This window comes from Syngnathus acus, chromosome 24, assembly GCF_901709675.1.
Source record: "Syngnathus acus chromosome 24, fSynAcu1.2, whole genome shotgun sequence".
Classification (NCBI taxonomy): Eukaryota; Metazoa; Chordata; class Actinopteri; order Syngnathiformes; family Syngnathidae; genus Syngnathus; species Syngnathus acus.
In genome coordinates this window covers 1,127,892-1,154,674 of record NC_051108.1, presented here as the reverse complement: position 1 = coordinate 1,154,674, position 26,783 = coordinate 1,127,892, and the positions used below count along the sequence as shown (strand labels likewise).

The window sequence follows — 26,783 nt, the reverse complement described above, 5'->3', positions numbered from 1 at the left end:
CTTGTGTTCATCATTTCTTGGAATCACAATGTCCCATCAGTGGTGATCTATTTTTAGAGCAGCCCACTCTTGCGGTTCTTGAGGGCACGCGAGTTGCAGGTCGGCGAGCCCTGGTTTACGTTGCAAATCAAAGCAGATGACGATTCATTTTGATGCATCACGTCGTGACGTCAGTGTTCCACTTGGCGGCGCTAACACGCCATCCAGCTACTTGGCCAACCGCCCATCGAGGCCACAGGAGAAGCAGAAGTGCGTCGTCGGTGCAAAGTGCAACACATTGAGTCGTCGCGTGCGTGCGTGCACCAAGGAAGTGCGAGGAAGTCCACGCCTAGAAGTTTTTGAAAGCCTTCCACAACTTTTTGTGCGAGTGTCAGGCAGGTGTGGCGCTCCTGGCCCCACCTGAGCTTGCGTGACGTCACGCCGGTGCGGTTCTTCCGGGCCGGGATTGTGAACTGCAGCCATGCCGGACGTCCTGAGCGTCACCGAGTTCATCGGTGAGTGCAACGACGACTACAAGGCGCCCACCACGTCCAGCTTCTCCACGCGCATGACGCACTGTAGGAACAGCGTCAACGCCCTTGAGGAGGTACCGCGCACACGCACAAAAAAAAAAAGGGGTGGGGGGGTCGTGCGCCTGATGGACACTGTTTGTTGGACCAACTTTGTAAATGGGTTTACATTTGCGTGTTTGTTTGTGTGTGTCCCCCCCCCCCCCCCCCCCCACACACACACACACAGCCTTTGAGCAAGGCACTCCTGCCTCGTTATGTGTGTTTGATCGAATATCTGAATGTGTGAGACAATCAAAAGTGTTCTTGACATTGATGGAAACAGTGACAGGAAGTGACACGTATTGACCACCAGTGGTGGTCCACCACAGTACATCACAACAGGAAGTACAACTTCTCTCTTCCACTTCTTATTTCGTCCGTCTTTCATATTGTTGAGTCATATTCAGAGTGCGTGTGTGTGTGTGTGTGTGTTCATGATTCAGGTTCTGGATGTGGAGCGCTCTGTTCTGTCCAAACTGAAGAAAGCGGTCAAGTCCGTGTACACGTCAGGCCTGGGTGAGACACTCGCCTTATCTTTTATTGTACTCTTGTTGTCATGACAACAAGACATGTCAACAGCTCTGTAGAGCGCCGACACACTTCACAAACAAATTCACGTACCGGCCCCGACGTGCGCGTACAACATTCCCGCCCGTGTCCCAGCATGCCGAGTGCACAGCACTGAACCCAAATCTCCTCACCGAGACGTGTGCGTGCTTGCATTGCAGTCCACGTGGAGCACGAGGACCAATACGTGTCGGCCATGGAGAAGCTGGGCGACAACTGCCTGAGCGGCGACGACACCGACGTGGGCGCCGCCTTCCTCAAGTTTGCCGTTTTCAGCAAAGAACTGACGGCGCTCTTCAAGAACCTGGTGCGCTTCTGGCCCCGCCCACATCGTCACGACGATACCCCCGCCTCACTTATATCACTTCCTGTTTGTCAGATCCAGAACATGAACAATATCATCTCCTTCCCGTTGGACAGTCTACTCAAGGGGGACCTGCGCGGTGTCAAGGGGGTGCGTCACGCGTCCTCGCTCGGCATGACACGTGTCATGTGACACGCCGCACCACACGTTACATGTCAGGTGACCCGTGTCATCCCCTCAGGACCTGAAGAAGCCGTTTGACAAGGCCTGGAAGGATTACGAGAGCAAACTGTAAGCAGCGCTCGCCCGGCCGACCGGCCGGGGGTTGCGCTTCTCGCGCTTTTCTCCTCAGTGTCGCTTCCGTTGACAGCTCCAAGCTGGAGAAGGAGAAACGCGAGCACGCCAAGCAGCACGGGATGATTCGCACCGAGTTCAGCGGCGGCGAGATCGCCGAGGAGATGGAGAAGGAGCGGCGCGTCTTCCAGTTGAACATGTGCGAGGTGGGTCAGAGGTCACGTGCTCTTCAACGGGGACGCAAGTGACATCATTGTTTTTTCCCCCCAAAGTACCTTCTCAAGGTCAACGACATCAAGGTCAAGAAGGGCGTCGACTTCCTGCAGAACCTTATCAAGTATTTCCACGCGCAGTGCAAGTGAGACCCGAGACGGACGCCACAACTCCCACGCTCTTGTGTGTGCAAACACACACTCACTCACGCACACACACGCGCTCAGTTTCTTCCAGGATGGACTGACGGCCGTCGAGAGCCTCAAACCCTCCGTGGAGAAAATGGCGTCCGAACTCACGGCGGTGAGGACGCCGACGTCACGTGGGCTTCAACTTGAACCTTGGAAGAAGTCTGAGGGGATGCGTGTGTGTGTATGTGGTCGGTCGAGCAGATCAAACAGACGCAGGACGGCGAGAGGAAACAACTGACTCAGCTCCGAGACCTCCTGAAGACCTCCTTGCAGTCTGACAGCAAAGAGGTTTGCAGGGGGCCTGTGGAAGGGGTGCAGGGGCGGAGCTTAACCGCATACGTGATTGATTGACAGGAGGCTCCGGCCAAGCAGAAGCAAGGATACAGCCTGCACCAGCTGCAAGGCAACAAGGCGCACGGGACGGAGCGCTCGGGCGTTCTGTCCAAGAGGAGCGAGGGGTGAGTGGGCTCGCCGGCGCCGCCCGCCGCCAGCGTCTCAGCGTGCTCATGGTTGTGTGGCGCAGGCTGAGGAAAGTTTGGCAGAAGAGGAAGTGCTCGGTGAAAAACGGTTTCCTGACCATCTGCCATGCCACGGTAAGCCCCGCCCACCAGCCGCCACTCGAGCAAACGCCCGCCGTTTCGTTTTAATTCGGGTTTGTGTTGTTGTTTTGTTTTGTTTTGCTTTTGAAGTTTTTACACCAAGAGTCAAACAAGCAATCAGGACAATGCAAGCGGGAGAGCAAGAAAATCAGGAAGAGGAGGAGGAAGAGCTTAAGGAAAAGGATGAGAGACAGAAGGGTTTTCATTTTGGAAGTTTTATTATTTATTTATTTTTTACTGGCAAGACCGTTAATAACATCGACTTGGGGGCGGGGTTTGCTCGTGGCTGAAAACACCTTTTGTTCTCTAAATGCGTTTTTGCGTGTGTGTTCCAGACCAATCGACCACCGGCCAAACTGAACCTTCTGACGTGCCAGGTGAAGAAGAACGCCGACGACAAGAGGAACTTTGACCTCTTTTCACGTAAGCGACAGCAGCAGAACTAGAGAGAAAATGTCAGGGTGGCTCGTAAGGCGCCTTTGCTGTCCCCCTCAGACGACCGGACGTATCACTTCCAGGCGGAGGACGAGGCCGAGTGCCAGATGTGAGTAGTCGCCGTCTCGCCTCGGTGGCCTCGGCGCTGATGCGGGACGTCTCTGGGCCGCAGATGGGTGTCGGTCCTCCAGAACAGCAAAGAAGAAGCGCTGAGTAAAGCTTTTAAGGGCGACCAGGACGAAGGCGACAACATCGTGCAGGAGCTCACCAAGGCCATCGTCGCAGATGTCCGGAAGATGGACGGCAACCGCGTCTGCTGCGACTGTGGCGCTCCAGGTGACCCCGACGTGGCTCCTCGTCTTGCATGCGCTAACGCTAGTCCAGCTAACTAGGACGGTTTGAGATGTTTGCTGTTGGCTGGAACAGGTCCCTCCTGGTTGTCCACCAACCTTGGCGTGCTCATCTGCATCGAGTGCTCGGGGATCCACAGAGAGATTGGGGTGCACTACTCCAGAATTCAGAGTCTGGACCTGGATGTGCTGGGAACGTCCGAGCTACTGGTGAGTCCGCTCGCTCGCTCGCTCGCCGACGGGAAATGGCCGCCGCCAAAACGTGCCGCTCTCGCCTCTCAGCTAGCCAAGAACGTCGGCAACGCCGCCTTCAATGACATCATGGAGGCGGAGCTTTCCGCAGAGGGCGTGGCCAAGCCTGAACCGACCAGTGACATGTGAGTGGAAACACACCTGGTAGCTGGAGATAGATTGATGGTCGGCAGATGATTGCTACGTCCGTGTGTGCAGGCAGAGGCGGAAGGACTTCATCACGTCCAAGTATGTGGACAAGGCGCTGGTCCGCCGCCAGTGTGCCGACAACGAGGGCCGCCTGCAGGCGCTGTACCAGGCGGTGCGCAACCGCGACATCCTGGCGCTCATCCAGGTCTACGGCGAGGGCGTCGACCTCACCGAGACCTTCCCGCAGACCCACCAGCACGTACGTCCGTCCATCCTCCATCTCGTTAGAGAAAATGCTTGATGATGATGATGGCGCTTTCAGGAGCCGGACGAAACGGTCCTCCATCTTGCCGTGCGCATGGTGGACAGGAACTCTCTACACATCGTCGACTTCCTGGCGCAGAACAGGTAACGTCTCTTCAGTCGTCTGCGGAAAACCACCCATGGAGATAAATATGAGCGTGTGTGTGTGTGTAGCGGCAACCTGGACAAGCAGACCAGCAAAGGAAGCACGGCGGTGCATTACTGCTGCTTGACGGACAACAGCGAGTGCCTGAAGCTCCTCCTCCGAGGAAAAGCGTCCGTGACCATCGGTGAGTCCCGCATGATCTGGCAAATAGGATCATATGCAACGTGTGTGTGTGTGTGTGTGTGTGTGTGTGTGTGTGTGTGTGTGTGTGTGTGTGTGTGTGTGTGTGTGTGTGTGTGTGTGTGTGTGTGTGTGTGCGCGCAGCCAATGAGAGCGGAGAAACGCCGCTGGACATAGCGAGACGACTCGGCCACACTGAATGTGAAGATCTGGTGAGCGTCCATCAGTTAAGCAATGATGCTCGACGGCGTGGGGCTAATCTTGAACTATGTCAGCTGACTCAGGCTCAGTCGGGAAAGTTTAACGTTCACGTGCACGTGGAGTACGAGTGGCGCCTCCATAACGACGACATGGACGAGAGTGAGGACGAGTTGGATGACAAGGTGAGCGCTGCTGTCCTAACGCTGTTGTATGTCCTAACGCCCCCTTGACCCTAACCCCTAGCCCGCCCCGCACCGCCGCGAGGAGCGTGACCGACCCGTCAGCTGCTTCGGGGGCGCCGGCGTTCCCGCGCAGCTCGCCAAACATCGCAGTCAGATTCCCAGCATGATGATCAGCAACGAGACGTACGGCGCCATGCTGGATCGGCACCTCCCGCCCGGGCCCAATCCCCCGTTGCCGCCCAGGGCCCCCGCCAGAGGGCAGGCCGCTAAACCGGGCGCCATGGAAACCATTGGTAGGCAGAGGTCTTCATCCGACCCCCCGGCCCTGAACGTGACCCCCAACAGAAACACCTCCATGTACGGTGAGTGGCACTTCCCGTCCGTCAGTGACGCTTTGGAGCCAAGCATCACGCGACTCCTGATCCTCCAGTTCTCCCAGTGGCTCCTCCCCCTCCACCTCCTCCTCCGCTTCCTAAAGCCAACCACGGGCCCCGGACTTCCCTACCCTCCTTGGGCCCGCCTCCCACTACCTCCACGAACCCACCGCCTCCGCCTTTTCGCCACAAAGCACCGCCGCCCCTGCCCGTCGCCAAATCACTGGGACCCAAATTACCCAGCGGGTAAGTACTTGTCCATTTTGACTCCACTTAGGAATCTGAACTGGTATACACAAGTCTGAGCTCGACTCGACAGGTATGCACTGATCAAAGAGGGTCTGAATAGAATACACTTTTTTTTTTTTTTAAACGACTTTCCACAGTGGTCTCGGAATTAAAATTGCACAATAAATCCAAAAACACAAACAAATTGCTCACTGATTTCAGATCAGACCAATCAGCTCCACCCAGGTCGTCGCTTAGAAGGACAGACAAGCGAGGTACGCAAACACAGACACACACGTGTGTGTGTGTGTCATGTTACTAACAAGAAATCTCCATTTAGCTTCTCAGGTCCAGTCCCCCCGAGACTCTTCCCCCCCAACACCAAAACCAAGAAGCACCTTCAGCGTAAGTCCTAATGGCTGATATGATGTCGGTTGGTCTTAATGGCCATTGCGCACACGCAGGCGTCAAGACCCAAAAGGGTACGGGCCATCTACAAGTGTTCCGCCGACAACCCTGACGAGCTGTCGTTCGACGAGGGCGAGGTGATCGTGGTGGAGGGCGAAGAGGACACCGAGTGGTGGGTGAGTGAGCCGCCCGGCGCTTCCAAGTGGAAACGGCGCTCTCTGATGGTCCGCTGTGCTCTCTGCTTCAGTTGGGCCACGTGGAGGCAGAACCGACGCGGCGAGGAGTCTTTCCGGTCACCTTTGTGCATTTCATCACAGAGTGACTCCTGGAGTCCTCCAGTGACTAATAAAGTGAAATTGGAAGAAATGGGCCCAAGTGACTGGTCTTCTGGGACTTGTCCTCCATCTTCATCAATGAGCAAGATGCCACTTGAATTCCTTCTGTGACCATGCGTGTACCTGAAAACACTTGGATGGCAGATCTTTCATGATTGGAAATGCCAATAATCGTGTTATGTAATATTGTTTATCAAAAACATACCTAAATGACATTAAATAGATTTATTCCGTTCTTGTCACGTTTTGGATCAATTGAATGGCCATTGAGCGTCTCCCCGCCTTGTCCACCTGAGGGCAGTACACCACAAGCTGGAGGAATCCACTGGACTTGAACTTGATCAATAATGGCTATTGAGGCCAGACAACTCAGCTTCTAGCAGAGGATAAGGAATGAACTCTTAAATCTGTTCAAATATCTGTTTAATATGCATTTTCCGTTACCGAGTGGTCGCTTCTAGGAAGCAAGTGCGTCCGGAGGTGGCGCTAAAGAGAAAGTGGCGCTGTTAAGCGTCGTCGAAGAAGAAAACCCGGAAGTAATCGCCAAGTAAACTTCAGTAAGCGCACACCGCGTTTCAATTGTTGAGCGAATGTCCCTTTTTGTGGCGTTGCACCGCTTTTCTCGAGTAGAAGATGTCAAGCAAACGAAAAAGTGATGTTGCAGTTCCCGCCGAGGAAAGCGACCAACTTCTTATTCGGCCACTGTGAGTGTTTCAAAACTCCTTTCTTGGGCCTCCCGCCAAGCGCTTTCACATCACATAGAAACGAGGTTCGAATCCAGAACCTCTGTGATGCGTGTTCATTTCAGTTCTTGCTCTCTTTTGGTTTTAATGTTGGACACCTGGTTTTAGTTTTCACTATGCAGTATCTTATGTATACTTTGTGGGTGTGTAGCGGAGCTGGCCAAGAGGTGGGACGGTCCTGTATCATCTTGGAGTTTAAAGGGCGCAAAATCATGGTAAGTAAGATTGCCCATTTGTTTGGTGATGACATCACGAGCGCCTCATGGTTGTGCCTGGCAGCTGGACTGCGGCATCCATCCAGGCCTGGAGGGCATGGACGCGCTGCCGTACATCGACCTCATCGACCCGGCCGAGATCGACCTGCTTCTCATCAGCCAGTCAGTCATCTGCCGTGACTCACGATTCTTGCTCAGGCATTCAAAACAGAAATGATTTCTTTCAGCTTCCATCTGGACCACTGCGGTGCTCTGCCCTGGTTCCTGCAGAAGACCAGCTTCAAGGGCCGCACCTTCATGACGCACGCCACCAAGGCCATCTACCGTTGGCTGCTGTCCGATTACGTCAAAGTCAGGTGGGTTCCATCCTCGGGTTCTCAAATGGGCATACTTTGATTTCTGGAGCCCTCTACGAAAGCAGACTCATCTTTGCGTGTGCCCGCAGCAACATCTCGGCCGACGACATGCTGTACACGGAGACGGACTTAGAGGAGAGCATGGAGAAAATCGAGACCATCAACTTCCACGAGGTCCGGGAAGTGGCGGGAATCAAGTTCTGGTGCTACCACGCCGGACACGTTCTCGGCGCCGCCATGTTTATGATCGAGATCGCCGGCGTCAAGGTAGAGTCGCCAACCGTTAAAAAACAAAATGGCGCTGTTGCTGGCTTGGGCTGTACAAATGTTGTTCAATGTTTGTGTGTGTGTGAAGCTGTTGTACACAGGAGACTTCTCGCGTCAGGAGGACAGACACTTGATGGCGGCGGAGATCCCCAGCGTCAAACCGGACATCCTCATCACGGTCCGCTGACTCGCCGGGCTGACTTTTGCCCGTTGGGTTCTGTTTGCCGTGCTGACGTGAAGTACGCGTGTGCATCAGGAGTCCACGTACGGGACGCACATCCACGAGAAGCGCGAAGAGCGCGAGGCGCGTTTCTGCAACACGGTCCACGACATTGTCAACCGAGAGGGACGCTGCTTGATTCCCGTCTTTGCGCTCGGACGAGCGCAGGAGCTTCTGCTCATCCTGGGTAAGCTCCTGCCCGTGCTTGTGTGTGTGTCTGCCAGGAAGTACACGTGTGAGGGTTGTGTGTGTGCGCAGACGAGTACTGGCAGAACCACCCGGAGCTGCACGACATTCCCATCTACTACGCGTCGTCGCTGGCCCGCAAGTGCATGGCCGTCTACCAGACGTATATCAACGCCATGAACGATAAGATCCGCAAGGCCATCAACGTCAACAACCCTTTCGTCTTCAAGCACATCAGCAACCTCAAGGTCACTCCACCCGCTGAAGTTTATTTCTTTCTTTTTTGCGCGTAACCGTGTGCGCGTGCCCGTCGGCAGAGCATGGACCACTTTGACGACATCGGGCCGAGCGTGGTGATGGCGTCCCCGGGCATGATGCAGAGCGGTTTGTCTCGAGAACTCTTTGAGAGCTGGTGCACCGACAAGAGGAACGGCGTCATCATCGCCGGCTACTGCGTCGAGGGCACGCTCGCCAAGGTGCCGGCACGCACCGCAACAAAACTCCAAAACCTTCAGACGGAGCAAGTGAAAATCTGCCGTGGATTGTGTTTCAGCACATCATGACGGAGCCGGAAGAGATCAGCACCATGTCGGGACAAAAGCTCCCGCTGAAGATGTCGGTGGACTATATCTCCTTCTCGGCTCACACCGACTACCAGCAAACCAGCGAGTTCATCCGAGCGCTCAAACCGCCGCACGTGGTAAGCGTCCGGCTCCGGGAAGCTTCGTCCCCGCGCCGACGTCTCCTCCTCCCACTCGCAGATCCTGGTCCACGGCGAGCAGAACGAGATGGCCCGGCTGAAGGCGGCGCTCATCCGCGAGTACGAGGACAACGACCAGGTCCACATCGAAGTCCACAACCCCAGAAACACGGAGGCCGTCACGCTCAACTTCCGCGGAGAGAAACTAGCCAAGGTGCGTTGGCGCCGATGTTAGCGTGACCACGCCTTGACGGCGCCGCGTTTGTCTGCAGGTGATGGGCTTGCTGGCCGACAAGGCCTGCACTCAAGGTCAGAGGGTGTCGGGCATCCTGGTCAAAAAAAACTTCAACTATCACATCCTCACGCCCGCCGATCTCTCAGGTCAGCGCATCCGCTTGACGAGCGCGAACAGAATCACGCAGGTGTCTAACGCCGTGGTTGCGCTTGTGGTCCAGAGTACACGGATCTGAACGTGGGCACAGTCACGCAGACGCAGGCCATCCCGTACACGGGACCCATCTCGCTGCTGGTCTCGCAACTTCGATGCCTCACCGGTAACACATTTGCACGCGTGTGCGTCCATCCGTCTATCCGTGCAGTGTGTGAATTAGTTGTGTGTTTGTTTTGAGGCGACGTGGAGCAGGTGGAGCCCGCGGACAAGATCACCGTACGGATCTTCAAGAACATCACGCTGGTCCACGAGGCCGGCATGGTTCTCCTGGAGGTCAGAGCCGCACAATCAAGTTGACTAGGTGTCAATCAATCAAACAAACATATGTGTGTGCGTGGTCCTCTCAGTGGCTGGCCAACCCGCTCAACGACATGTACGCCGACGTGGTGACCACCGTAGTTCTGGAGGTCCAGTCCAACCCCAACGCTCAGAAGAGTCAGTCAAAACAGCACCAGTGAAACTCCTGACCCGGAATCCGCTTGAGCGTTCACAGCCGCCGCCTTTTTTCTTTTCAGTACTGGAGGCTCGGCGGGAAACTTTTGATCAGGAAGTCTTCGTTGAAAGATTGGAACTCATGCTGCAGTGAGTCCAGTCGCACTTACAAACGCAAATAGTTCTTATTCTGACTCACGCCTGAACTGTGTGTGCGTAGTGACATGTTCGGGGAGGACTGCGTCCATTTCAAAGATGGCGACAAAGTGACGGTCAGCGTGGACGGCGCTGTGGCTCACGTGGACCCCGAGACCCGGGTGAGTCTCAAAGCCTTCCTCCAAAGTCCTTTTGGCCAGGCTAAGCTACCTTGACTAGCGCTCCGTTCCCCACAGGAGGTGACTTGCGCCGAGGACGAGTCTCTGAAGGACATGCTGGAAGTCGCCGTCCATCGGCTTTACGATGCCCTCTGTCCCGTCGCCTGAGAGGGGCAGTGCGTCGTGTCGTCAAGTTTGTTTGCTGACACGTGTCTTTTTTAAATTTTTGCTTTTGTAAAATAAATGCGAACATTTGATCACGAGACTGTCCTGTGTGTTACCATGGCAACCACCTTGTAGAGTCTCCTCGAGTGTGCTTCCTCACGTTTTGGGGGACAGGGATGGTTTTGGTTACATTGGTTTTAATGGCGGTCCAACAAGGACCATCATCCAAGTTTCAAGGCCACAACGCAAGTACATCCACACGGTGGGTCATTTTATTTCATATTTGACAACTGACGTGTTGTTTGGTGACCTTATTGTTTCCACAGATAAGACTGTGATGTGAATGAGGAGTCAACATCTGTCAATGGAGTCAAAGATCCTTAGCCACAATGTCGTCACCCTGGTCTCTCAAGTCAACATAGCGTCTCTTTGGCATCGACGCGGCGCTGATGCCGCAGTTTGGTGGGCGGCACCGCGTCGCTCGTCAACCTTTGCTCCGTCAGGTCCTCAAAGGAACGCGCCACTCTTCCCTGCGGCCGCCCGAACGCCTCCTGCAGCGCCGCCTCGTCCACGCCGGCGTCCTCGACGATGGTGGCCATCTTGGGGCTGTCCGGGGGGACGGGGCTGGAAGCCTGGAAGCGCGCGTTCGGCGGCTTGAGGATCCGCACGGAAGCCGACTCCAGGCTGCTCAGGAGTTCTGCGTTCTGGAGAAAAACATCTCGGCTGAAGGGATCTGCAGTTTGCAAGTGGACATTGCTTACGTACACTGGGGAAGAAGAGAGACTTGGTGGTCTGCTCGTACTGGCGGTCCACCTTCTTGTCCTGAGCCGCAAAACAACACAAGTCAACCGTTGTGTCGTCGCCATTGCGATGGCGGGCGGGGTCCACGCACCACACAGTGGACCAGCACGCTGAAGGGGATCCAGAAGAGCAGCGAGAAGGCCACCACGGAGCCGACCATGTTGTCGGCCAGGAAGGTGGTAAAGGTGTTGATGTCCAGTTTGTCAATGAAGTCCCACAGTCTCTCCACCACGTCCTGCACCTGCTTCATGCACTTCCCCTGCAGACGCCACACGTCACATACGCAGGAGCAAGCGCACGTGTACTTCCTCCTGGCAACTCTCTTACCGCGCCGTCGCAGAAGCCCACTGTGCAGGGTTTGCCCTTACGCAGGAACAAGAACTGACCGGCCGTATCTCGGTAGGGAGCGCATGTGCCGCCGCTGCCTCGACAGCAAACCTTACAGGAAGTGGTGGTTTCTGGAAGAACGAGAAAAAAAAACGGTGGCGGGGTTCACGCAAGGACCGACGGTGGCGTGGCATACCGTTGCAGGCGCAGGGCTCCAGCTTGAGGACAGCCTGACAAAAGGGGACACATGAGCCGTCCTGACACTCGCCGCTGTCCAAACATGGCGTTTGGTCCGCAGCGTTCTCTGGAGGTGGACAATCTGCACTGGAGCCTTAAAAAAATGCCGACACAGAAATAAACGTGAGTATGCAGTTCTGAGAGAGCACACGTGACTTGTCGCTGACCTGTGCAGTATGAGCGTCCCTTGCACGTGGCTTCGATGGGTTCCTGGCAAACCTCACCCGCGGCCTCCAGCTGGCACTTCCTGCAGCACGGGCTGTTCCCGTCACTGCACGTCCGTAGCAACATGCGCTAACATTAGCGACACGCTAGTGTTCTTTCCATACTAACAGGCGTTAGCATCAGGCTAACAGTGTCTGACCTGCATCGCGACCCCGGTGTAAGGCGGCAGTCGGCAGTGCAGCAGGGGTCAGAGGTTAAGTGCAGAAGTCCGGGATCGCACTCCTCTCCGGGTTCTACCCGAGAATTCCCGCAAACGTTGACCGTACGCTCCTTGAAACATGACGAAGCTTTGGAGCGGAGACGCTTCACGATGGAACGTTTGGAGCATTTGGAGAACACCTAAACGCAACGTATGAGACAAGTCGGACAACGCACGAGGATACCGGCCGGACGGACGGACATCAGAACAAGGACTGGAACCTCGGACTAGAGTTAGGCTACAACTTGGATGGACCGATCTCGTTGCTGAAGTCAAAGGTCACGGACCAACTTTGTCATCCAGGCGACTGACCTTGTTATTGAGCTGGTCTCCGCTGACGGCGATGGGGTACATGACGTACTTCCCTCCCTGGTCCTCTTGGGGGGCGCAGTCGGGGTCGTTGTCGTGCTCCGCCCCAAAGTTGTGACCCAGCTCGTGAGTTGTCACCAAGTCGGCTTCCTGTTGGGCCGAAAGGTCGCCGGGTCACACGCGGTGCGTCACGTGGTCTCTGTGTTGCCTTTGCTCGCACGGTGGGGCGACCTTGGTGAGGATAGTCTTGCCGTAGTTTTTGGTACTGGTGAGTCCGGTGTTGAGATAGATGAGGCGGTGCGGGTCCGCGTCGGTGCTGGTCGACGGGCAGCCTTTGGAGCAGAGTCCGCCGGGGATGTCGGCCTTGATGGGCGCCACGTACGCCAGGCCCAGCGTGCCGTCGTCAAAATCCTGATAAGTGAACAAGTGCGCCAGGCACACGTTGGCCGCCTTCTCCGATACGTCCACGCTGAATTGCTGCAAGAGAGAGAAGGTCTCGGGCGTGTGTGCCAAAGTGGAGCCGAGCGGATTGCGGTTTTACCTCCAGGAGCTTTTTGACATCCCACACGTCTCGACCGGCCACGGGACTTCCGGCCATGTTGAAGTGAATGGCTCCCGGCGCCACGGGGGTCGGAGTCTTCTCGATGATGATCTGACGCGCACGCAAAAGCCCAAGTCAAGAACACGTCATCGACATTCGGCCGCGCTCGTGACTAGAGACCTGCTGGATTTGGACGCCGTAGCCTGAGAAGTCCTCGTCCCATGACGTGTTCCTGTAGATGTCGTCCACGCGGTCCATCAGCTCAATCTGTAAGTCCAAGATTTTAGCTACTTTAGCCGATAAATCGGTTCGGCCTTCACCTTACCAAGTAGTTGAGGGTGGTGCTCTCGTCGCGGCGTCCCATGTGCGTAAAGAAGCGATGGTCGGCCACCAGCAGCAACGGACACGTGTTCTTACTGTGAGGGTGCACGTCACGGCGTGCACGCCAGGCGGACTCTGAAGCTTGCACAACAACAACGTACAGTCACGGCTTTGCTAACAGGAAGTGACATCAGGAACAGACACTGTCTGCCATACCTTCTTCGGCGGCGCGGCGAAGGCCGTCGGGGAGGAGGTGGCTGGGGTGGGAGTTGACGTAGCCGCAGACGGACGAGCGCTGCGCTCGGCTGACGTTTCGGATGCGGTCCGTGCGGTAGACCAGCAGACGGCCGTCGGAGGGCCACGTGAACCTCCAAAGAGGCTGAAACCACAACACACTGCTTCAAATGATCCCTTGAGATGAACATTCATTGATTTGTTGACTCATCGTTACCGTCGATGCAATTATGTAACAGCAACTACCTCAATGTTAAACTCCGCCTCCTGGGTGAGGATGCGGGCCGCGAAGTCGTGATCATCCATGTGAGCTTGAACGCGTGAGTTTTCTTCTCCTGCCGAGACCGAAAGAAAAAAGAATGAGAAAAAGGCAACCGTTGACCATTCATCCCCCCCAGCAGCAGGGAGGCACCGATGACGTGTCCGGTGAAGAAGGCGTGGCGGTCCACGCTCAAGCTTCGCTTGCCATCGTCGTCCACCACCCACGCCGAAAAGTCTTCGGTGAAAATGTGCTCGTTGTTCCTCAGGTACAGACGGAAGTCCCTGTCACAGCAATCACGACCGTCAGTCGCTGAGCATTTAAAAACTCTTTGTATTGCCTGACCTTTGCAATGCGTGGAAGCTGATCTCTTTCTCCACATGAGTGGCCAGCAGGTCTCGGCGGCGGATGGAGTGCGTGTGTACGCTGGACGGCGACAGCACGTCAAAGTCGTCCAACATTGCACTCAGAGATGCTGAGGACCACACCGAGCCATCAAGGCTCATCCCACGGAAAATATAACCGTACGATTGTATTCTTTATCTTCTGCAAAGAGCGACTATATGAATTCCAGGTAATAATCAAGATAGGATGTTTAAACTACGTGTATAGGTGTTTACAGCCTTGTTACACTAGTACAGACCTCTTCATAACAAGTTGATATGCAAATGTGTAGTTAATATTGACTAAACATCTACATTTTTCACCATATAGAAGTAAATAAAAGTTTTAGTTTAGCTGTTCAGTGATCTAAATGTGTTGCAGGCTATCGGTATGTGTTTACAGTACGTTTTTATTTATGGAAGAAAAAAAATCCAGCTCTATAAATAGATGCACGAAGGCTCTTTGTGCAATATGTTTGTATGTACTTACAGAGTTGCGGGTCTTGTGAGTGCGTGTCGACTTCATTTTGCGTGAAAACCAAGAAAAAAAACAACTGCATCAACATGTTCACTTTGTCGGGACGTCACCAAAACGCTAAACTCGGCAGTTCATTTTTGTTGTTGTTCAATAGGAGACTTGAGGAAACATTTCAAGTTTTTAGTGTTCCGGTTCAGATGGACTCTTTTGTCATAGAAGGGAAAAAAAAGACGTCAAGTTGACAAAACCAGGAAGACGCTCAGCTGGGAAGTCAAGTTGGGAGAAGCAGAATCAATCAAAGCGGAAGCTATTGTTTCGGCTTCATAACAAAAGTATTTAATCGAACAATAATTCACTTGTCTTACAATAAAACAACGTTGCGTCAATAATAAACCAGAACTGATTTTCATGTTTACGTAATTTATCTAAATCCTATGTTTTAATGCCAATTTACTTTGAAAAAGCAGCTGCAGTTCTCGTTGCTCCCTGTAGGTGGCAGTACATGTTTAGTAGTAGGAAAAGAAGCAGAAGAAGAAGAACCTATTTCCAAAACAATCGTGGCAGCACGTGAGGATCGTCTCCAAAAGTGTCACACTTATCTTTTTAAAACCTTCGCTGTGGACAAATGGACGAAGAATTCACGGTCTAGTACCCTCTTTTATTTTGTTGTCATGAAATATTTTTACGACGCTTTATAGCAGCATGACATCCATTCATATTGGCAAAATATCTGAATTGTCCGTGTTTTTCCTGGTAAAGGGAGTTTATTCAGTCCGAAAATATCCGCCATCTTGACATCTGAAGGGTTGACATTTTTTGTGCTCCTAATATGGAAGTCTACTTTAGCAATGCTTATAATTGTGTTTGCCACACATGCAGGGCGACTACCAGGAGGCGTGTGGGCAATGCGGCTCCGTGGCTTGGGCCTTGTCGGAAGAGGGTCGCTTCTTCTGCAAGTCGTGTCACAATGTCATCGAGGTGGGTTGCCTGCTGTAGATTGTCGCCATGCTGCCTGCCCTGTGGTGAGTGAGTGAAGAATTCAAATTGCCGCCTTTGTGCATTCAGAGAGCACACGTCGTGGACACGGTGTTGACTGCACCGGGATCGGCGAAAGTCTCCACCATGGGCCGAGTAAAGAAAACAGGTGGGTGCGCTTGTCCTCTGCCCTTCTTTGGCACCTCTTACTAAATAGAAGTCATTGTTTTCAATTATGAGTTCCGCAGCAGCAATGTTATCAATGTGTGTGCGCGCAGAGCGAAGACGCCAGTGGGTGGCGTGCGAAGGCTTCCAGTTCATCCTGATGAAGCAAGCGGCCGCGCTGATCATGCTGGGTGTCCCGCCGAGCTTTAAGGTGGCACTATGGACGCCGTGGCGTGATTGCCCGTGTGGGCGTGTTGTGACTGTGCTGTGCTTTAGGACGACGTGTTGTGGCCGCTGTGGCGACGCTTCCTGCAGATGAGCAAGCAGGCGTACACGCGCGACCCCGACGAGAGCGCCAAATTCCAAGTGGTAAGGCTTGCCGTCCGAGACGTCATACACTTTTGACATCGAGTTGTTTTTTTTTGTCTTCAGCAAGTTGTGGATAAGCAATTGGAAAGCGGGGCTGAGTCGTCTTTCCTATCCGCCAGCGAGACAGACGGCGAGACGTGCCTGAGCAGCCCGTCCACATCGCAAGCGGGTCAGACTCCGCACGCCAGCTGCAGACGTGTGAAAAATCATGAGCGGTTGGCTTAACGTGTGACCCTCGAACCCGCAGACAGCCACAGCGATTGGTCGATAGCCTCCCAGAGCATCAACGCCCATTCGACGCCTCGTCGCAAGTCGCGCCGTGGCAACATGAGAATGACTGAGACGCTGGCGCTGATCCACTTGGCGCTGGTGTGGAGTCGCCAGGCGCTGACGCTCGGCGACCTTCTCAGGTGAGCCGCGACCTACCCTGCCTTGAAGACCAAAGAGCCACCTGGTGTATCTGTCGTCTGCAGGCTAGCCAACGACGGACACATCCCGTACGTCCACGCCTACCAGGATCTGCCAGAGGAGATGAGACTGGACTGCGCCGAGGCCCTGATCTTCACCGTGCAGGTCAGGCCCCTCCGCAGATTTTCCATCTCGGGCCCTGACAGCGCTGCGCCCCCTGGCAGAGCCTCCCCACCCACCAGGAGCTGCACCGGAAGGCCCAGACGCTCGTCAGCTTCCTGCGACTTCCCGCTTTTCCTCCGATCCGGCACCAGGACCCGCTGCACCCGGCCATGCTCAGCCTGCGCTATCTGGTCGACGCCAATCTCCCCGGTATGCTAATGCTAACGTACTAACTCGGGCTGGGGAGAAAAGTCAACCGAGAATGATTGATGCATTTTTTTTTTTTTACCATGGTAACACCCTCCACCAGACGAGCTCCATCCGTGGGTTTGCATGCTGATGGAACGCAGCAGCATGGCGGACATGATGTGCGTCACGTCGGAACCATCAAGCCACGCCGCGCTGCCCCAGTACGACGTCCAAGCCGCCGCCCTCATCATCGTTGCCGTCAAGCTCCTCTTCGGCCTGGACGACCGCACCGAATGGTGACGCCGCTTTCCGGGTCCTCCGAGCGTTACAGTACTTGAGCGTCGTTTTGACCTTCAGGGATTTGTCGAACGGAGCCGGCAAGCCGATGACCGAAGAACGGACGTCTCACAGTCCGGGAAGCGTCTTTAGCCTGAGGAGATGGTACCGTCAGCTGCACGCCGCCAAGCTCCAAAGGCAGCGGGCGCGGGATCGCGCCGCAGCCAGGTGGGACGCCGCTTGACGGGCCTCAGACCGGTCGGTGTTGTTGTCTTCAGCGTGTTTACCTGTGCACCGCCAACAGGAAGCAGTGGAAGGCCACGCCGCTTTACCCGAGCAGGAAGCTCAAATATGTGGTCCTGAAAAAAAAAAGTAAGACCAAGGAAAGTGCAAACGCGGCGGTGTCAAAAAGCTCAAAAGGTGTTTGTGTGCGCGCTTTGAGGAATGGCAGAGCAGCTGGCTTTGTGTTTGGAGAGATTGTCACAGCGTAATCAACGCGCACCCCCCGCGGCGCCGTCCTCTTTCACCTTTTGCTGGGGGGCTGCGAACGGCACAGACGGCCCGAGTCTGCGCCACCATAGGCTGGATGCCGTCGTCAGCCCGAAACAGGAAGTCCTGACCCCCGTCAACAAGGCGTATTGGCACCTGCCGCTCGCATCTTGCCACCCCCGGTAAGCGTTTCATTCCTTTCGTCAACACACTCCTGTACTTCATTGAAATGAATGGAAATGCAACTCATCTGTTTCCGCCTCCTCAAATGTCAACATAGAAATGGTCTCATTTTTACCAAAAGACGCCTCTGTATGAAAGGAAGGTTTTACCATCAATTCAAATGTTCATTTTTCATTCTGTCCAGGAATTGTGGCGGTAGCTGCACTTTGACGGCGGTGGAGGCCACACTGCCGCGGTCTTTCCTGTGGCTCCTGCAGCTCTTCTGCTTCCTGTTGCAAGTCAGCCAGGCCGACTTGCACCAGGAAGTGATGAAAATTGAGAGGCGTGTCCTCTCCAGCAAAACAAACAACAGAAACAAACAGGAGCGCGTCGTGACGAAAACAAGACAAAAGGTTTAGTTTTCCATTGGACTCCTCTACCGCCGCCTTGTGGCCAGATGAAACACAAACTTATCATGCATCCAAGACAAAAGGTGGAAATCCACAAAACAAAGCACACATATATATTTGTGTATGTTCAGCCAAACAATAACAAAATACGTTTGCAATGGCTTATAGAATGATTCATAACATGACAACATTTTATCTTTATTTGAGTCAAACTTTGAGTCTGCTTTTGCATCCATGCGCACGTGTGTGTTTATCCTTGGTGTCATTTGATTGTTGGATAAAACTGTGAATGAACTTTGACCTTGGTGTAATGTGCACAATCGATAGGCGCTTGTATGTGTTTTTGTTGCATTTTCCACCTGACTTCATTTAAGTGTCCCTGGCCTTTCTTGGTCCAAATTGCTAGAGCCTAGCTCAGGATTTTTTATTGTAGTGAAGGTATGGAGCAGGTTCTCTGTGTGCATCCGGATGATGTGTCACTTGCTACCTCATGCCGGCCTGCTGCCAGCCTGGTAAGTGCATCAACCACCTTCTCCAGAAATGCGCGGGCACGTGACGGCAACGCGCAGCGCGTGCACGAGTTCACTGGGTTCATCGAGTTTACCGTGACACCGCTGACTCCTTGGCCCCGCCCCTCAGACAGCAGTCCACCCCGCCCCCGACCAAAGCGCCTTTCACGGCTATGACCACGCCCCACCCGGCTGCCTATTGGTCGAGGCCTGCTACACCTTTGCTACTGATTGGCCGCGAGTCGACCGACGCTTACCTTCTTTCACCCCCGCCCCCGTCTGCTTCCTGTTGTTTTTGTCTTTGGCGCGTGAGCTTAAGCGCGCGCCAGCCCGGCCGGCGGATCCTCCCGAACACCTTGTCCGTTGTCTCTCCGCGTCTCTCGGCCGCCATGCTGCTCCCCCGCCAGGTAAGTCCCAACGTCCGGGTCCAACCAGGCCGCTCTGCTCCGTTCCGCACGTCTCTTCCTTCCTCCCCGCTGTCTGGGGTGGGTTCATTTCAGGTCACCTCCACTCCAGTTGTCATCACTTGACTCGTCGTCATCATCATGCACGGGTCCGGGATTTTGTTCCCCGAGGTTTAAAAGGGTGGAAAAACAATTTATAAAAATATTCTCATTATATTCAATCCAAATTAGTAGGGGGTTAAATTACAGGGGCTACACAGACATCTGACGGGGCTCCCTGCCTTGATCATTATTATTATTGTCATTTCAACATGTTGACAGTTTGTTTGCACCAATTTGCTGGCACGTGGCGCGTTTGTTGGTATGGTGCTTATTGTGCTTGTTGTAAAGCCGGTACTTCGGATCTTCTGTCGTGGTCATTTTCCTGTCAGCCGACCACGCCTCTTCAGCTCATGCCAATGTGTGACTCAGTTGCATCTCTGTGGCCCTGCCCTTTCCCCCTTATGGTTATGTGTTGGGCAATCAGCGCATAGGAAGGTGGTGACATCATAAAATCCTGTCTTTTTCTGTAAGTAACCTTTGACCTCCTGCTTGATCTGCAGGTGGACTTGGAGGCGGCTGAGGCGCTAGTCAGCATGAGTTTCTGGGGTCACAATTCACTCAGGCCCCGCCCACTGACTCCAAACTGCGACTCGTGTGACTCCGCCCCCTCGCACTCGCTGGGCACGCCCTCAGCCAATGAGATGGCGGCGTTGTCATCACTGGTGAGAGCATATCAACACTTGTTGATATGTGCAAAATTGCGTGTTAATGACGTGATCCATACTTGCAGTGCATGACTCCGCCTCGCAGTCCCAACTTAGGTGAGGCCAACATCGCCGCATCTGTCCTAAGCCGTCTTCCCGATGGCGACGCCGCGGCGACTGGCGTCGTCCGTCACACCGCCGACAGTCTCAGAGCGTCCCCTGCTACTCCTCGGGTGACTCCCCAGCCATCCTCACCTACTCCTCCCGTCTCGCCGCCTCCTCTCGTCTCGCCGCTCCTCTGCCAGCTTTTCCCGTTGGCCAGCTTCTCCCTCCTGAGTTCGGCCGTGCCACAGGGCGCTGTTGTGCTGGTGGTCCCGCCCGCCCGGACGCCGATAACCCCGGGCAGCGCCAAGCTTCTCCCCCTGGCGCCCACACCCGACAACACGCCAACGGGCAGCGCCGGCGGGGACTCGTTACGCCGCCGCAACTACGTGTGCGACTTCCAGGGATGCCGCAAGACCTACTTCAAGAGCTCCCACCTCAAAGCACACCTGCGCACGCACACAGGTAGGCCACATCCACCGCTCCATACTTGATCGACACTTTGTGTGTACTGGGATTGACCTGTCCGTTTTTCACATTTCCGTTGTGCCCTGACATAGAGTGGCGACCAGTCCTGCCCCTCTTAGACTTGATGCTAATGACGACAAGCGGTCTGGAAAATGGACGGACCTTATTCACCACCATTGTTTGTTTCGGCAGGCGAGAAGCCGTTCAGCTGCCGCTGGGAAGGTTGCGACAAAAAGTTCGCCCGCTCCGACGAACTTTCCCGCCACCGCCGCACGCACACAGGCGAGAAGAAGTTTGTGTGCGGCGTGTGTGCACGTCGCTTCATGCGCAGCGATCACCTGACCAAACATACACGCAGACACTCCAGCGCCAAGAGGCCCGCCTCTGCCGCCGCCGCCTCCTGGACCCTTGCTCAAAGCTCAGGCGCAGTCCTTCCTGTCGGCCTCACAGTCACCTCAGGGTGGGTTGAGGAGCCTCACAAATCCTGAGTTGTAAGTACCTCCACCTGTTTTCTATTCCAAATCCTCATCAAAACTTTTCAACTTTGACCTCAGACTATGTTAGCGTGACTGCAGGTAGAGGTCAGAAGCGCGTGTCGCGTTCGGACGTGCAACGCAAAACTCTCCTCGCTCAGGATTCTTTTTTTCCAATTTATTAGACAAAATGGCGACCAGGTGGTTGTCCATAGACACAAACAACAATAACAATGTGACATTGCACTACATTTTTTACACATTAAAAACTTGTTTTTGTACTCTTTTCTTTCACGTATGTATAAAGGATGTTTAGTGTGTGTATAAATAATCTGTTGCATCTGTGTACCAAAACATAAGTGTTGTGCTTGCTTCTTAATACGTAATCCACTGTGGGTGAATGTCAAGTAACTCCACAGCCAATTAGATATTCTCACTGTGATACTACCTACTACTACTTATTACTTCCTAAATATTTTGTTTATGTAGGCAGGAAGAAAATACCTCATGTTATTAATTGTGTAAGAAAATAAGTTGTTTTTATAATAAATTGAAATGCAAGAAATAATGTCACTTTAGAATGGTTTACAACCAAAAGTCCATTTGTTTCTTTGATATCCCCAAAAGACTACAATCCCAGCAGCACCTGAGAAAAGAGAATTGGGTATAAACCACGCCCACTTGCCTTACTGACCGAATTCAAAGACAGCGACACTTTGTGGCCGAAATCAACATTACATGTACTTTATTTCGTACCAACTAAAATACGCATTAGATCTTTAATTCGTATTATTTCGTCATATATAATGTATTTCTCTCCTTCGTATACAAAAAAGTGCTGTTTTTGTTTCGTCCTTTCACGATATCAACGTTTTAAGATCTGATCTCATGCATCATAAATTTGAGGTCAAACCTAAACGTGGAAGACTCTTTATTGAGTTTCCGTTTGAAGGCTTAAGTGTGTCTTTTAGAATTACAATCGCAGTTGAATTTGATATAACAAAAGTTTTGTAAGACATTTTGTAACTTCCCGCGGAATGAGGAAAGTACATTCTGATTGGTCTCTCTGTAGAATCACGCCCAAAGGTAGAACACAAGCTGCCCTCCCATTGGTCCGCAGCATTCCGGGCGCCAAGGTTTTAACAAAAAGCCCAGCAACCCGCCAACATTCAGTCAGTCGCCCGCTCGCTTCGCGTCTTCGTGACTTCTGTCTGAGTTGGGCTACATTTAATTTGTCCTTTGTTCTCTGCGTGAAAATGCAGTCTGCTGGCTCGCCCCTTTCCGCCTTCAAGGAGAACAAGCTGACCGCTGACGTCAACAAGATGTCGCTGGACAAAGAAAATACGGTGAGCAAGCGCCAAGAGAGAAATTCCCTAAAGCTTTTGAGTAGTGAATGCTCAAGTCTCCTTTTGTCTGGCAGCCTCCAAGCTTGAACACAGCGCGCATCCTGGCGTCCAAAACCGCGCGCAAAATCTTCGTCGAGACGCCGGTAAGTGACGTCATGGGTTAGCTAACATAGCCATTCACGAGTTGTTTCACCGACATATTTATGAAAATTAGACCCGGGTGTGTCTTATCGTGTTTTAACTTGCTGAAGTTGGTAAACGCTTCATTGTTGACTTTGTTGGGCGCCAAAACCGGTGGAGCGAGCTGTAGCTGCTTCAAGCTAAAATGGTGGCTCACAGTCTTCATCAAATTAAAGTGACGATCGGGAATAGTTAGCAGTACATCCAATAACCCGTTATTTGTGTTCCAGCTCAAAGGCGTGAAGAAGAACAGTGGTGACCGAGTGGAGCCTCTGCTGAAGGACAACCCCCGCCGATTTGTCATTTTCCCCATCCAGTACCACGACATCTGGCGCATGTACAAGAAGGCTGAGGCGTCCTTTTGGACCGCCGAGGAGGTCCGCACCCAACCATGCTCTCACCTTTCGGTATGTGTCTTATGTTGTGTGCTAACGTGTGCGTGCAACTAGGTGGATCTGTCCAAGGACACGAAGGACTGGGAACTTCTGAAGGAAGACGAAAAGTTTTTCATCTCTCACGTGTTGGCCTTCTTTGCGGCAAGCGACGGCATCGTCAATGAGAACCTGGTAAGACGCCGGGCGATTTTTTTTCCCAGAGCAGGTGCGGATGAGCTTGACGGTGACATGCGGTGGTTGGTGCTGTGCGTCCACCAGGTCGAGCGCTTCATGCAGGAAGTTCAGGTGACGGAGGCGCGCTGCTTCTACGGCTTCCAAATTGCCATGGAGAACATCCACTCGGAGATGTACAGCCTCCTCATTGACACCTACATTAAAGACCCCAAAGACAGGTCAGTTGATTGTAGCAATGACGTGACAGTAGCACTTGCTCTAACATGGTGTTTGAACCCCTTAGGGAATACCTGTTCAACGCCATCGAAACCATGCCGTGCGTCAAGAAGAAGGCCGACTGGGCACTCAACTGGATCGGCAACAAGAACGCCAACTATGGTAAAGAGCGGGCGCCCGCCACCTTGTCTGCTGACCACTGATTTGCATCCATTCTGATTTTAGGAGAGCGCGTGGTTGCTTTCGCTGCCGTGGAAGGCATCTTCTTCTCCGGCTCGTTTGCCGCCATTTTCTGGCTAAAGAAGCGCGGCCTGATGCCCGGACTCACCTTCTCCAACGAGCTCATCAGCAGAGACGAGGTCAGTCCGTTGTTATCCATCTTTTTGCCTTGAGTGTGCTTTTAACAAGCTAATGCGCTTTCAGGGTCTCCACTGCGACTTTGCCTGTCTGATGTTCAAGCACCTCGTGAACACGCCGTCCGTGGAAACGGTGACGTCCATCATTAAAAACGCAGTGGAGATCGAGCAGGTGAGCGCCGCCCGCCCGTACGTCCGTCCATCTCGGGCCATCTGACGTTCCTCTTGGCGTTTCAGGAATTCCTGACGCAGGCTTTACCCGTCAAGCTGATCGGGATGAACTGCGAGCTAATGAAGCGCTACATCGAGTTTGTGGCCGACCGCCTTATGATGGAGCTCGGCTTCTCCAAGGTAAGCCGTCGGGCAAGGGGGGTCACTTGGGGATTGAGAGCGGCCGTCATGATGAGACGCGCAGGGGTACGGACCTCAGCCGATAATGGGGGCTGAGCGTCGCTGCCCATGTTACGTCGCGGGGCGTGTGGCCCGGCGGCGGACGGTCGGCGATGCGATATAGACGCTCGACTGAACGGTCGCCGGACCCGGTCAAACACTTCCATTGCTCTGTCCGTTTGTCTCATGTCTGTTTGTGGCTTTGTGCAGCTGTTCGGCGTGGAGAACCCGTTTGACTTCATGGAGAACATCTCCTTGGAAGGCAAGACCAACTTCTTTGAGAAGCGCGTCGGCGAGTACCAGAGGATGGGCGTCATGGCGGACAACACTGACAACACTTTCACGCTGGAGGCTGACTTTTAACAGTTGCCTGTGGTCGCCATGGAAACCTCACACGGTTGTTTCCATCAGCAGCTGTTCAGAGCGCACAGGACTTGTCTGTACATTTGATGCAAATTTGTTTTTAAGAATTATTTTGTTTATTTTAATGATCTGTAAATGTGTATTAAACACCCTATTTGTAAGGGTCTGTTAACATTAAACTATTTTTTGTGACAATACTATGGGGATTTATGAAGGGCTGACCGAGCCTACAAGATTTTAGGGTTGGTTGGTGTAATTACACTAAAACTGCGTATTTTACATTCTCCTGTTTTTTATATTTGAATAAGAATATTATAACTATTAAAACCAGATTTTGGTTTGGAGGCAACTTGAACAATTTTTTTTTTTTCTTCATGAAAAATAACCATTTCACAAGAAACGGTTATGAAGTTGTAAACACGAAAAAACGAGCGACAATAAAAATATTTTGCCCGCTTTAGTTAAATACAGTCTACTCGTGTGTCGTCGAAACAAAAGTTTTGAATAACATTGGGGACGCTGTAAACAAGTCACGTGACAGATGAGTATCGAGTTCGAATCACGTGAGAGCAGTGACGTAAACGGAAGTACAAAGTTCGGCCGTTGCGACTTGTAAGAAGGAAAATGTCGCTTAATGAAAGCAGACAAACGTTTGTCAAGCCGGTGAGTTTTTGCTTGTTTCGTGCTTGACTTTTTTTTGTAACTTAAACTGCGTCCACAATCTTGCTAATTAATTTGTTTTTGTCACTTTTTTGACGTTGCGACACACCCAACTAGGCACACGTTGAAACAGCCACGCACACAGAAAAACTTTGCAGTTTGGATTTCCCTTTTCGAATTTTATAAGCGATAGTTTTTGCTACGCTGACGTCATCATCCACCCACCCCACAGGCGATCCCGTTCTCGTGGACCATCCGAGGTGGACTCCTTCGTGGCGAGATGATCCTCATCCAGGGATCGCTGCCTTCTGACGCAGACAGGTTGGTGCTGCCTCCTTCGACATAGGGCTGCAAGAGATCTCCCCAATTTTGTTTACCTTACTCAACGGTGTGGTCATAACATCTTGGCAGGTTCCAGGTGGACCTGACGTGCGGCAGCAGCATACAGCCGCGCGCCGACGTCATCTTCCATTTGAACCCGCGCGTGAACAAAGGTCAGGTGGTGTGTAACACGCTGGAGCGGGGTCACTGGGGCAGCGAGGAGATCCTTCAGCGCATGCCCTTTGCCAAGGGCGCCCGCTTTGAGCTGCTGTTGCTGGCCCTCGACGACTGCTTCAAGGTGACCGAGCGAGCCGCTTGTCGTCCCATCGGTCGGCTGTAAAGAGGAACGCTGTGACTTTCAGGTGGCGGTCAACGGTGCTCACCTGTTGGACTACAAATATCGACTGTCGCCGGAGCGGGTCAACACCCTGGCCGTCTCGGGAAAGGTCCACGTTGACGTGGCTGCCGTTCTACCGCAATCTGTGAGCTCTTTGTCCCTGAGAGGAAGTCACGTGACGCCTCCTTGATGCTGGGCGTGTTTGGTTTTGCAGACGACGGCTTCATCGTCCGCTGGCACCTCGCCGACCGACGGGGACGCCAAGCGCTCAGAAGTGTCCGATGACATCGCAAGTGCGCACATGCTCGTCATGTCAGCTGATCCGGTTTGTTATTCTCCACAATTTTGCGTTCAACAACAATATCAACTATGAATTATTTTGATTCTGAAATGTTGTGCAGCGCGGCGGGTTCCAAGGTGAGCTGGCTGGCGGTCTCCGTGTGGGCAGCAGCATCGCCATCCGAGGACACGCCAATCAAGGGGCAGAGAGGTACTCGGCCGGACCCCCCCCCCTTCCACGAAGGCCGTGACCACGACAACGCATTGATGCCTTTGCTTTCCAGGTTTGCCGTCAACCTGTGCGTGGGCGATGGAGACGACAGGGCGCTGCACCTCAACCCTCGCTTCAAAAAGAAGATGATCGTGCTCAACTCCTTCCTGTCCGGTTGCTGGGGCAAAGAGGAGCACCAAGCGGATGTTTTCCCCTTTGGACCGGGACTCTACTTTGAGGTCACAAAATCACTACACGACTGCTTGGTCACCGTGTTGTTGACACCCGCTGTCTTCGTTTTTTCAGATCATCATCCGGTGCGACGTGGACTCGTTCCGCGTGGCCGTCAACGGCGTCCACCAGCTGGACTACAAATACCGAGTTCAGCGCCTGACAAGCATAACGCGACTGCAAGTGACAGGCGACCTGTCGCTGATGGACGCCCGGCTGATGTGACGTCATGACGGTGAGGTGGGCAAAGCACCACTTCCTGTCTGGATGTCCGCTGGCTAACTGCACTTGCTATTTGCACTTTAATCAAAGACAAAAATATTTTTTTAACAACAAATAATCACTCGCCATTGCTACCCTCTGCACAATATTTTAAATGATGTAAAATGACAAAAAGTCCAACATTAAAACGATGCTTTGATGACGTTGTCTAGTGTGGCCATCATGCAATC

The 26,783-nt window shown here is 53.3% G+C and overlaps 7 protein-coding genes across 11 annotated transcripts; 6 read left to right on the top strand and 1 right to left on the bottom strand.

Moving 5' to 3' along the window:
• The first annotated feature begins 303 nt into the window (after positions 1-303).
• On the top strand, positions 304-6,327 carry asap2b (ArfGAP with SH3 domain, ankyrin repeat and PH domain 2b). The gene is made up of 27 exons (XM_037245559.1): positions 304-586; positions 995-1,067; positions 1,280-1,425; positions 1,498-1,572; positions 1,664-1,713; positions 1,793-1,922; positions 1,989-2,074; positions 2,157-2,232; positions 2,322-2,408; positions 2,475-2,578; positions 2,644-2,713; positions 3,055-3,142; positions 3,215-3,263; positions 3,327-3,490; positions 3,581-3,714; positions 3,787-3,881; positions 3,955-4,144; positions 4,208-4,293; positions 4,363-4,478; positions 4,619-4,686; positions 4,750-4,857; positions 4,919-5,219; positions 5,288-5,477; positions 5,682-5,734; positions 5,800-5,864; positions 5,924-6,043; positions 6,115-6,327. The coding sequence occupies exons 1-27, from the start codon at positions 461-463 to the stop codon at positions 6,187-6,189; spliced, it is 2,925 nt and encodes a 974-aa protein (XP_037101454.1). The 5' UTR covers positions 304-460; the 3' UTR covers positions 6,190-6,327.
• A 404-nt stretch (positions 6,328-6,731) lies between these two features.
• LOC119118470 (cleavage and polyadenylation specificity factor subunit 3-like) lies at positions 6,732-10,349 on the top strand. Its single transcript, XM_037245564.1, has 18 exons — positions 6,732-6,906; positions 7,097-7,160; positions 7,225-7,322; positions 7,388-7,516; positions 7,606-7,783; positions 7,872-7,961; positions 8,040-8,190; positions 8,262-8,437; positions 8,507-8,665; positions 8,743-8,889; positions 8,951-9,103; positions 9,162-9,270; positions 9,345-9,443; positions 9,519-9,613; positions 9,688-9,775; positions 9,856-9,922; positions 9,993-10,089; positions 10,165-10,349. Exons 1-18 carry the CDS (start codon positions 6,836-6,838, stop codon positions 10,252-10,254), a joined length of 2,061 nt encoding a protein of 686 aa, XP_037101459.1. The 5' UTR covers positions 6,732-6,835; the 3' UTR covers positions 10,255-10,349.
• Positions 10,350-10,436: 87 nt separating this feature from the next.
• LOC119118469 (disintegrin and metalloproteinase domain-containing protein 17-like) lies at positions 10,437-14,858 on the bottom strand. 3 transcript variants are annotated; one of them, XM_037245560.1, is made up of 17 exons: positions 14,578-14,858; positions 14,050-14,179; positions 13,858-13,988; positions 13,692-13,780; positions 13,428-13,590; positions 13,216-13,355; positions 13,071-13,157; positions 12,891-13,001; positions 12,581-12,826; positions 12,353-12,499; positions 11,981-12,180; positions 11,784-11,887; positions 11,576-11,710; positions 11,380-11,510; positions 11,144-11,311; positions 11,017-11,073; positions 10,437-10,955 (listed from the first exon to the last, which is right to left on the bottom strand). In XM_037245560.1, the coding sequence occupies exons 1-17, from the start codon at positions 14,651-14,653 to the stop codon at positions 10,665-10,667; spliced, it is 2,406 nt and encodes an 801-aa protein (XP_037101455.1). In that variant the 5' UTR covers positions 14,654-14,858; the 3' UTR covers positions 10,437-10,664. The 3 variants fall into 3 exon arrangements, with proteins under 3 accessions (XP_037101455.1, XP_037101457.1, XP_037101458.1); XM_037245562.1 differs by having other exon boundaries at positions 13,216-13,352; XM_037245563.1 differs by having other exon boundaries at positions 13,216-13,346.
• A 218-nt stretch (positions 14,859-15,076) lies between these two features.
• taf1b (TATA box binding protein (Tbp)-associated factor, RNA polymerase I, B) lies at positions 15,077-18,492 on the top strand. The gene is made up of 14 exons (XM_037245092.1): positions 15,077-15,208; positions 15,445-15,543; positions 15,631-15,709; positions 15,819-15,916; positions 15,982-16,074; positions 16,138-16,243; positions 16,322-16,484; positions 16,548-16,647; positions 16,707-16,854; positions 16,955-17,129; positions 17,191-17,337; positions 17,414-17,481; positions 17,552-17,780; positions 17,966-18,492. The coding sequence occupies exons 1-14, from the start codon at positions 15,191-15,193 to the stop codon at positions 18,177-18,179; spliced, it is 1,737 nt and encodes a 578-aa protein (XP_037100987.1). The 5' UTR covers positions 15,077-15,190; the 3' UTR covers positions 18,180-18,492.
• Positions 18,493-18,952: 460 nt separating this feature from the next.
• On the top strand, positions 18,953-21,469 carry LOC119117945 (Krueppel-like factor 11). Its single transcript, XM_037244603.1, has 4 exons — positions 18,953-19,086; positions 19,686-19,847; positions 19,916-20,396; positions 20,592-21,469. The coding sequence occupies exons 1-4, from the start codon at positions 19,069-19,071 to the stop codon at positions 20,885-20,887; spliced, it is 957 nt and encodes a 318-aa protein (XP_037100498.1). The 5' UTR covers positions 18,953-19,068; the 3' UTR covers positions 20,888-21,469.
• A 543-nt stretch (positions 21,470-22,012) lies between these two features.
• On the top strand, positions 22,013-24,633 carry LOC119117944 (ribonucleoside-diphosphate reductase subunit M2). Of its 2 annotated transcripts, XM_037244601.1 has the most exons (10): positions 22,013-22,218; positions 22,293-22,361; positions 22,629-22,775; positions 22,848-22,964; positions 23,052-23,185; positions 23,251-23,345; positions 23,409-23,542; positions 23,607-23,711; positions 23,777-23,890; positions 24,140-24,633. In XM_037244601.1, exons 1-10 carry the CDS (start codon positions 22,129-22,131, stop codon positions 24,290-24,292), a joined length of 1,158 nt encoding a protein of 385 aa, XP_037100496.1. In that variant the 5' UTR covers positions 22,013-22,128; the 3' UTR covers positions 24,293-24,633. The 2 variants fall into 2 exon arrangements, with proteins under 2 accessions (XP_037100496.1, XP_037100497.1); XM_037244602.1 differs by lacking the exons at positions 22,013-22,218; positions 22,293-22,361 and adding an exon at positions 22,383-22,546.
• Positions 24,634-24,860: 227 nt separating this feature from the next.
• Positions 24,861-26,755, top strand: LOC119117946 (galectin-8-like). 2 transcript variants are annotated; one of them, XM_037244605.1, is made up of 9 exons: positions 24,861-24,955; positions 25,185-25,273; positions 25,364-25,571; positions 25,636-25,755; positions 25,825-25,851; positions 25,882-25,935; positions 26,012-26,100; positions 26,174-26,339; positions 26,407-26,755. In XM_037244605.1, exons 1-9 carry the CDS (start codon positions 24,917-24,919, stop codon positions 26,554-26,556), a joined length of 942 nt encoding a protein of 313 aa, XP_037100500.1. In that variant the 5' UTR covers positions 24,861-24,916; the 3' UTR covers positions 26,557-26,755. The 2 variants fall into 2 exon arrangements, with proteins under 2 accessions (XP_037100500.1, XP_037100499.1); XM_037244604.1 differs by having other exon boundaries at positions 25,825-25,935.
• Positions 26,756-26,783: the final 28 nt, after the last annotated feature.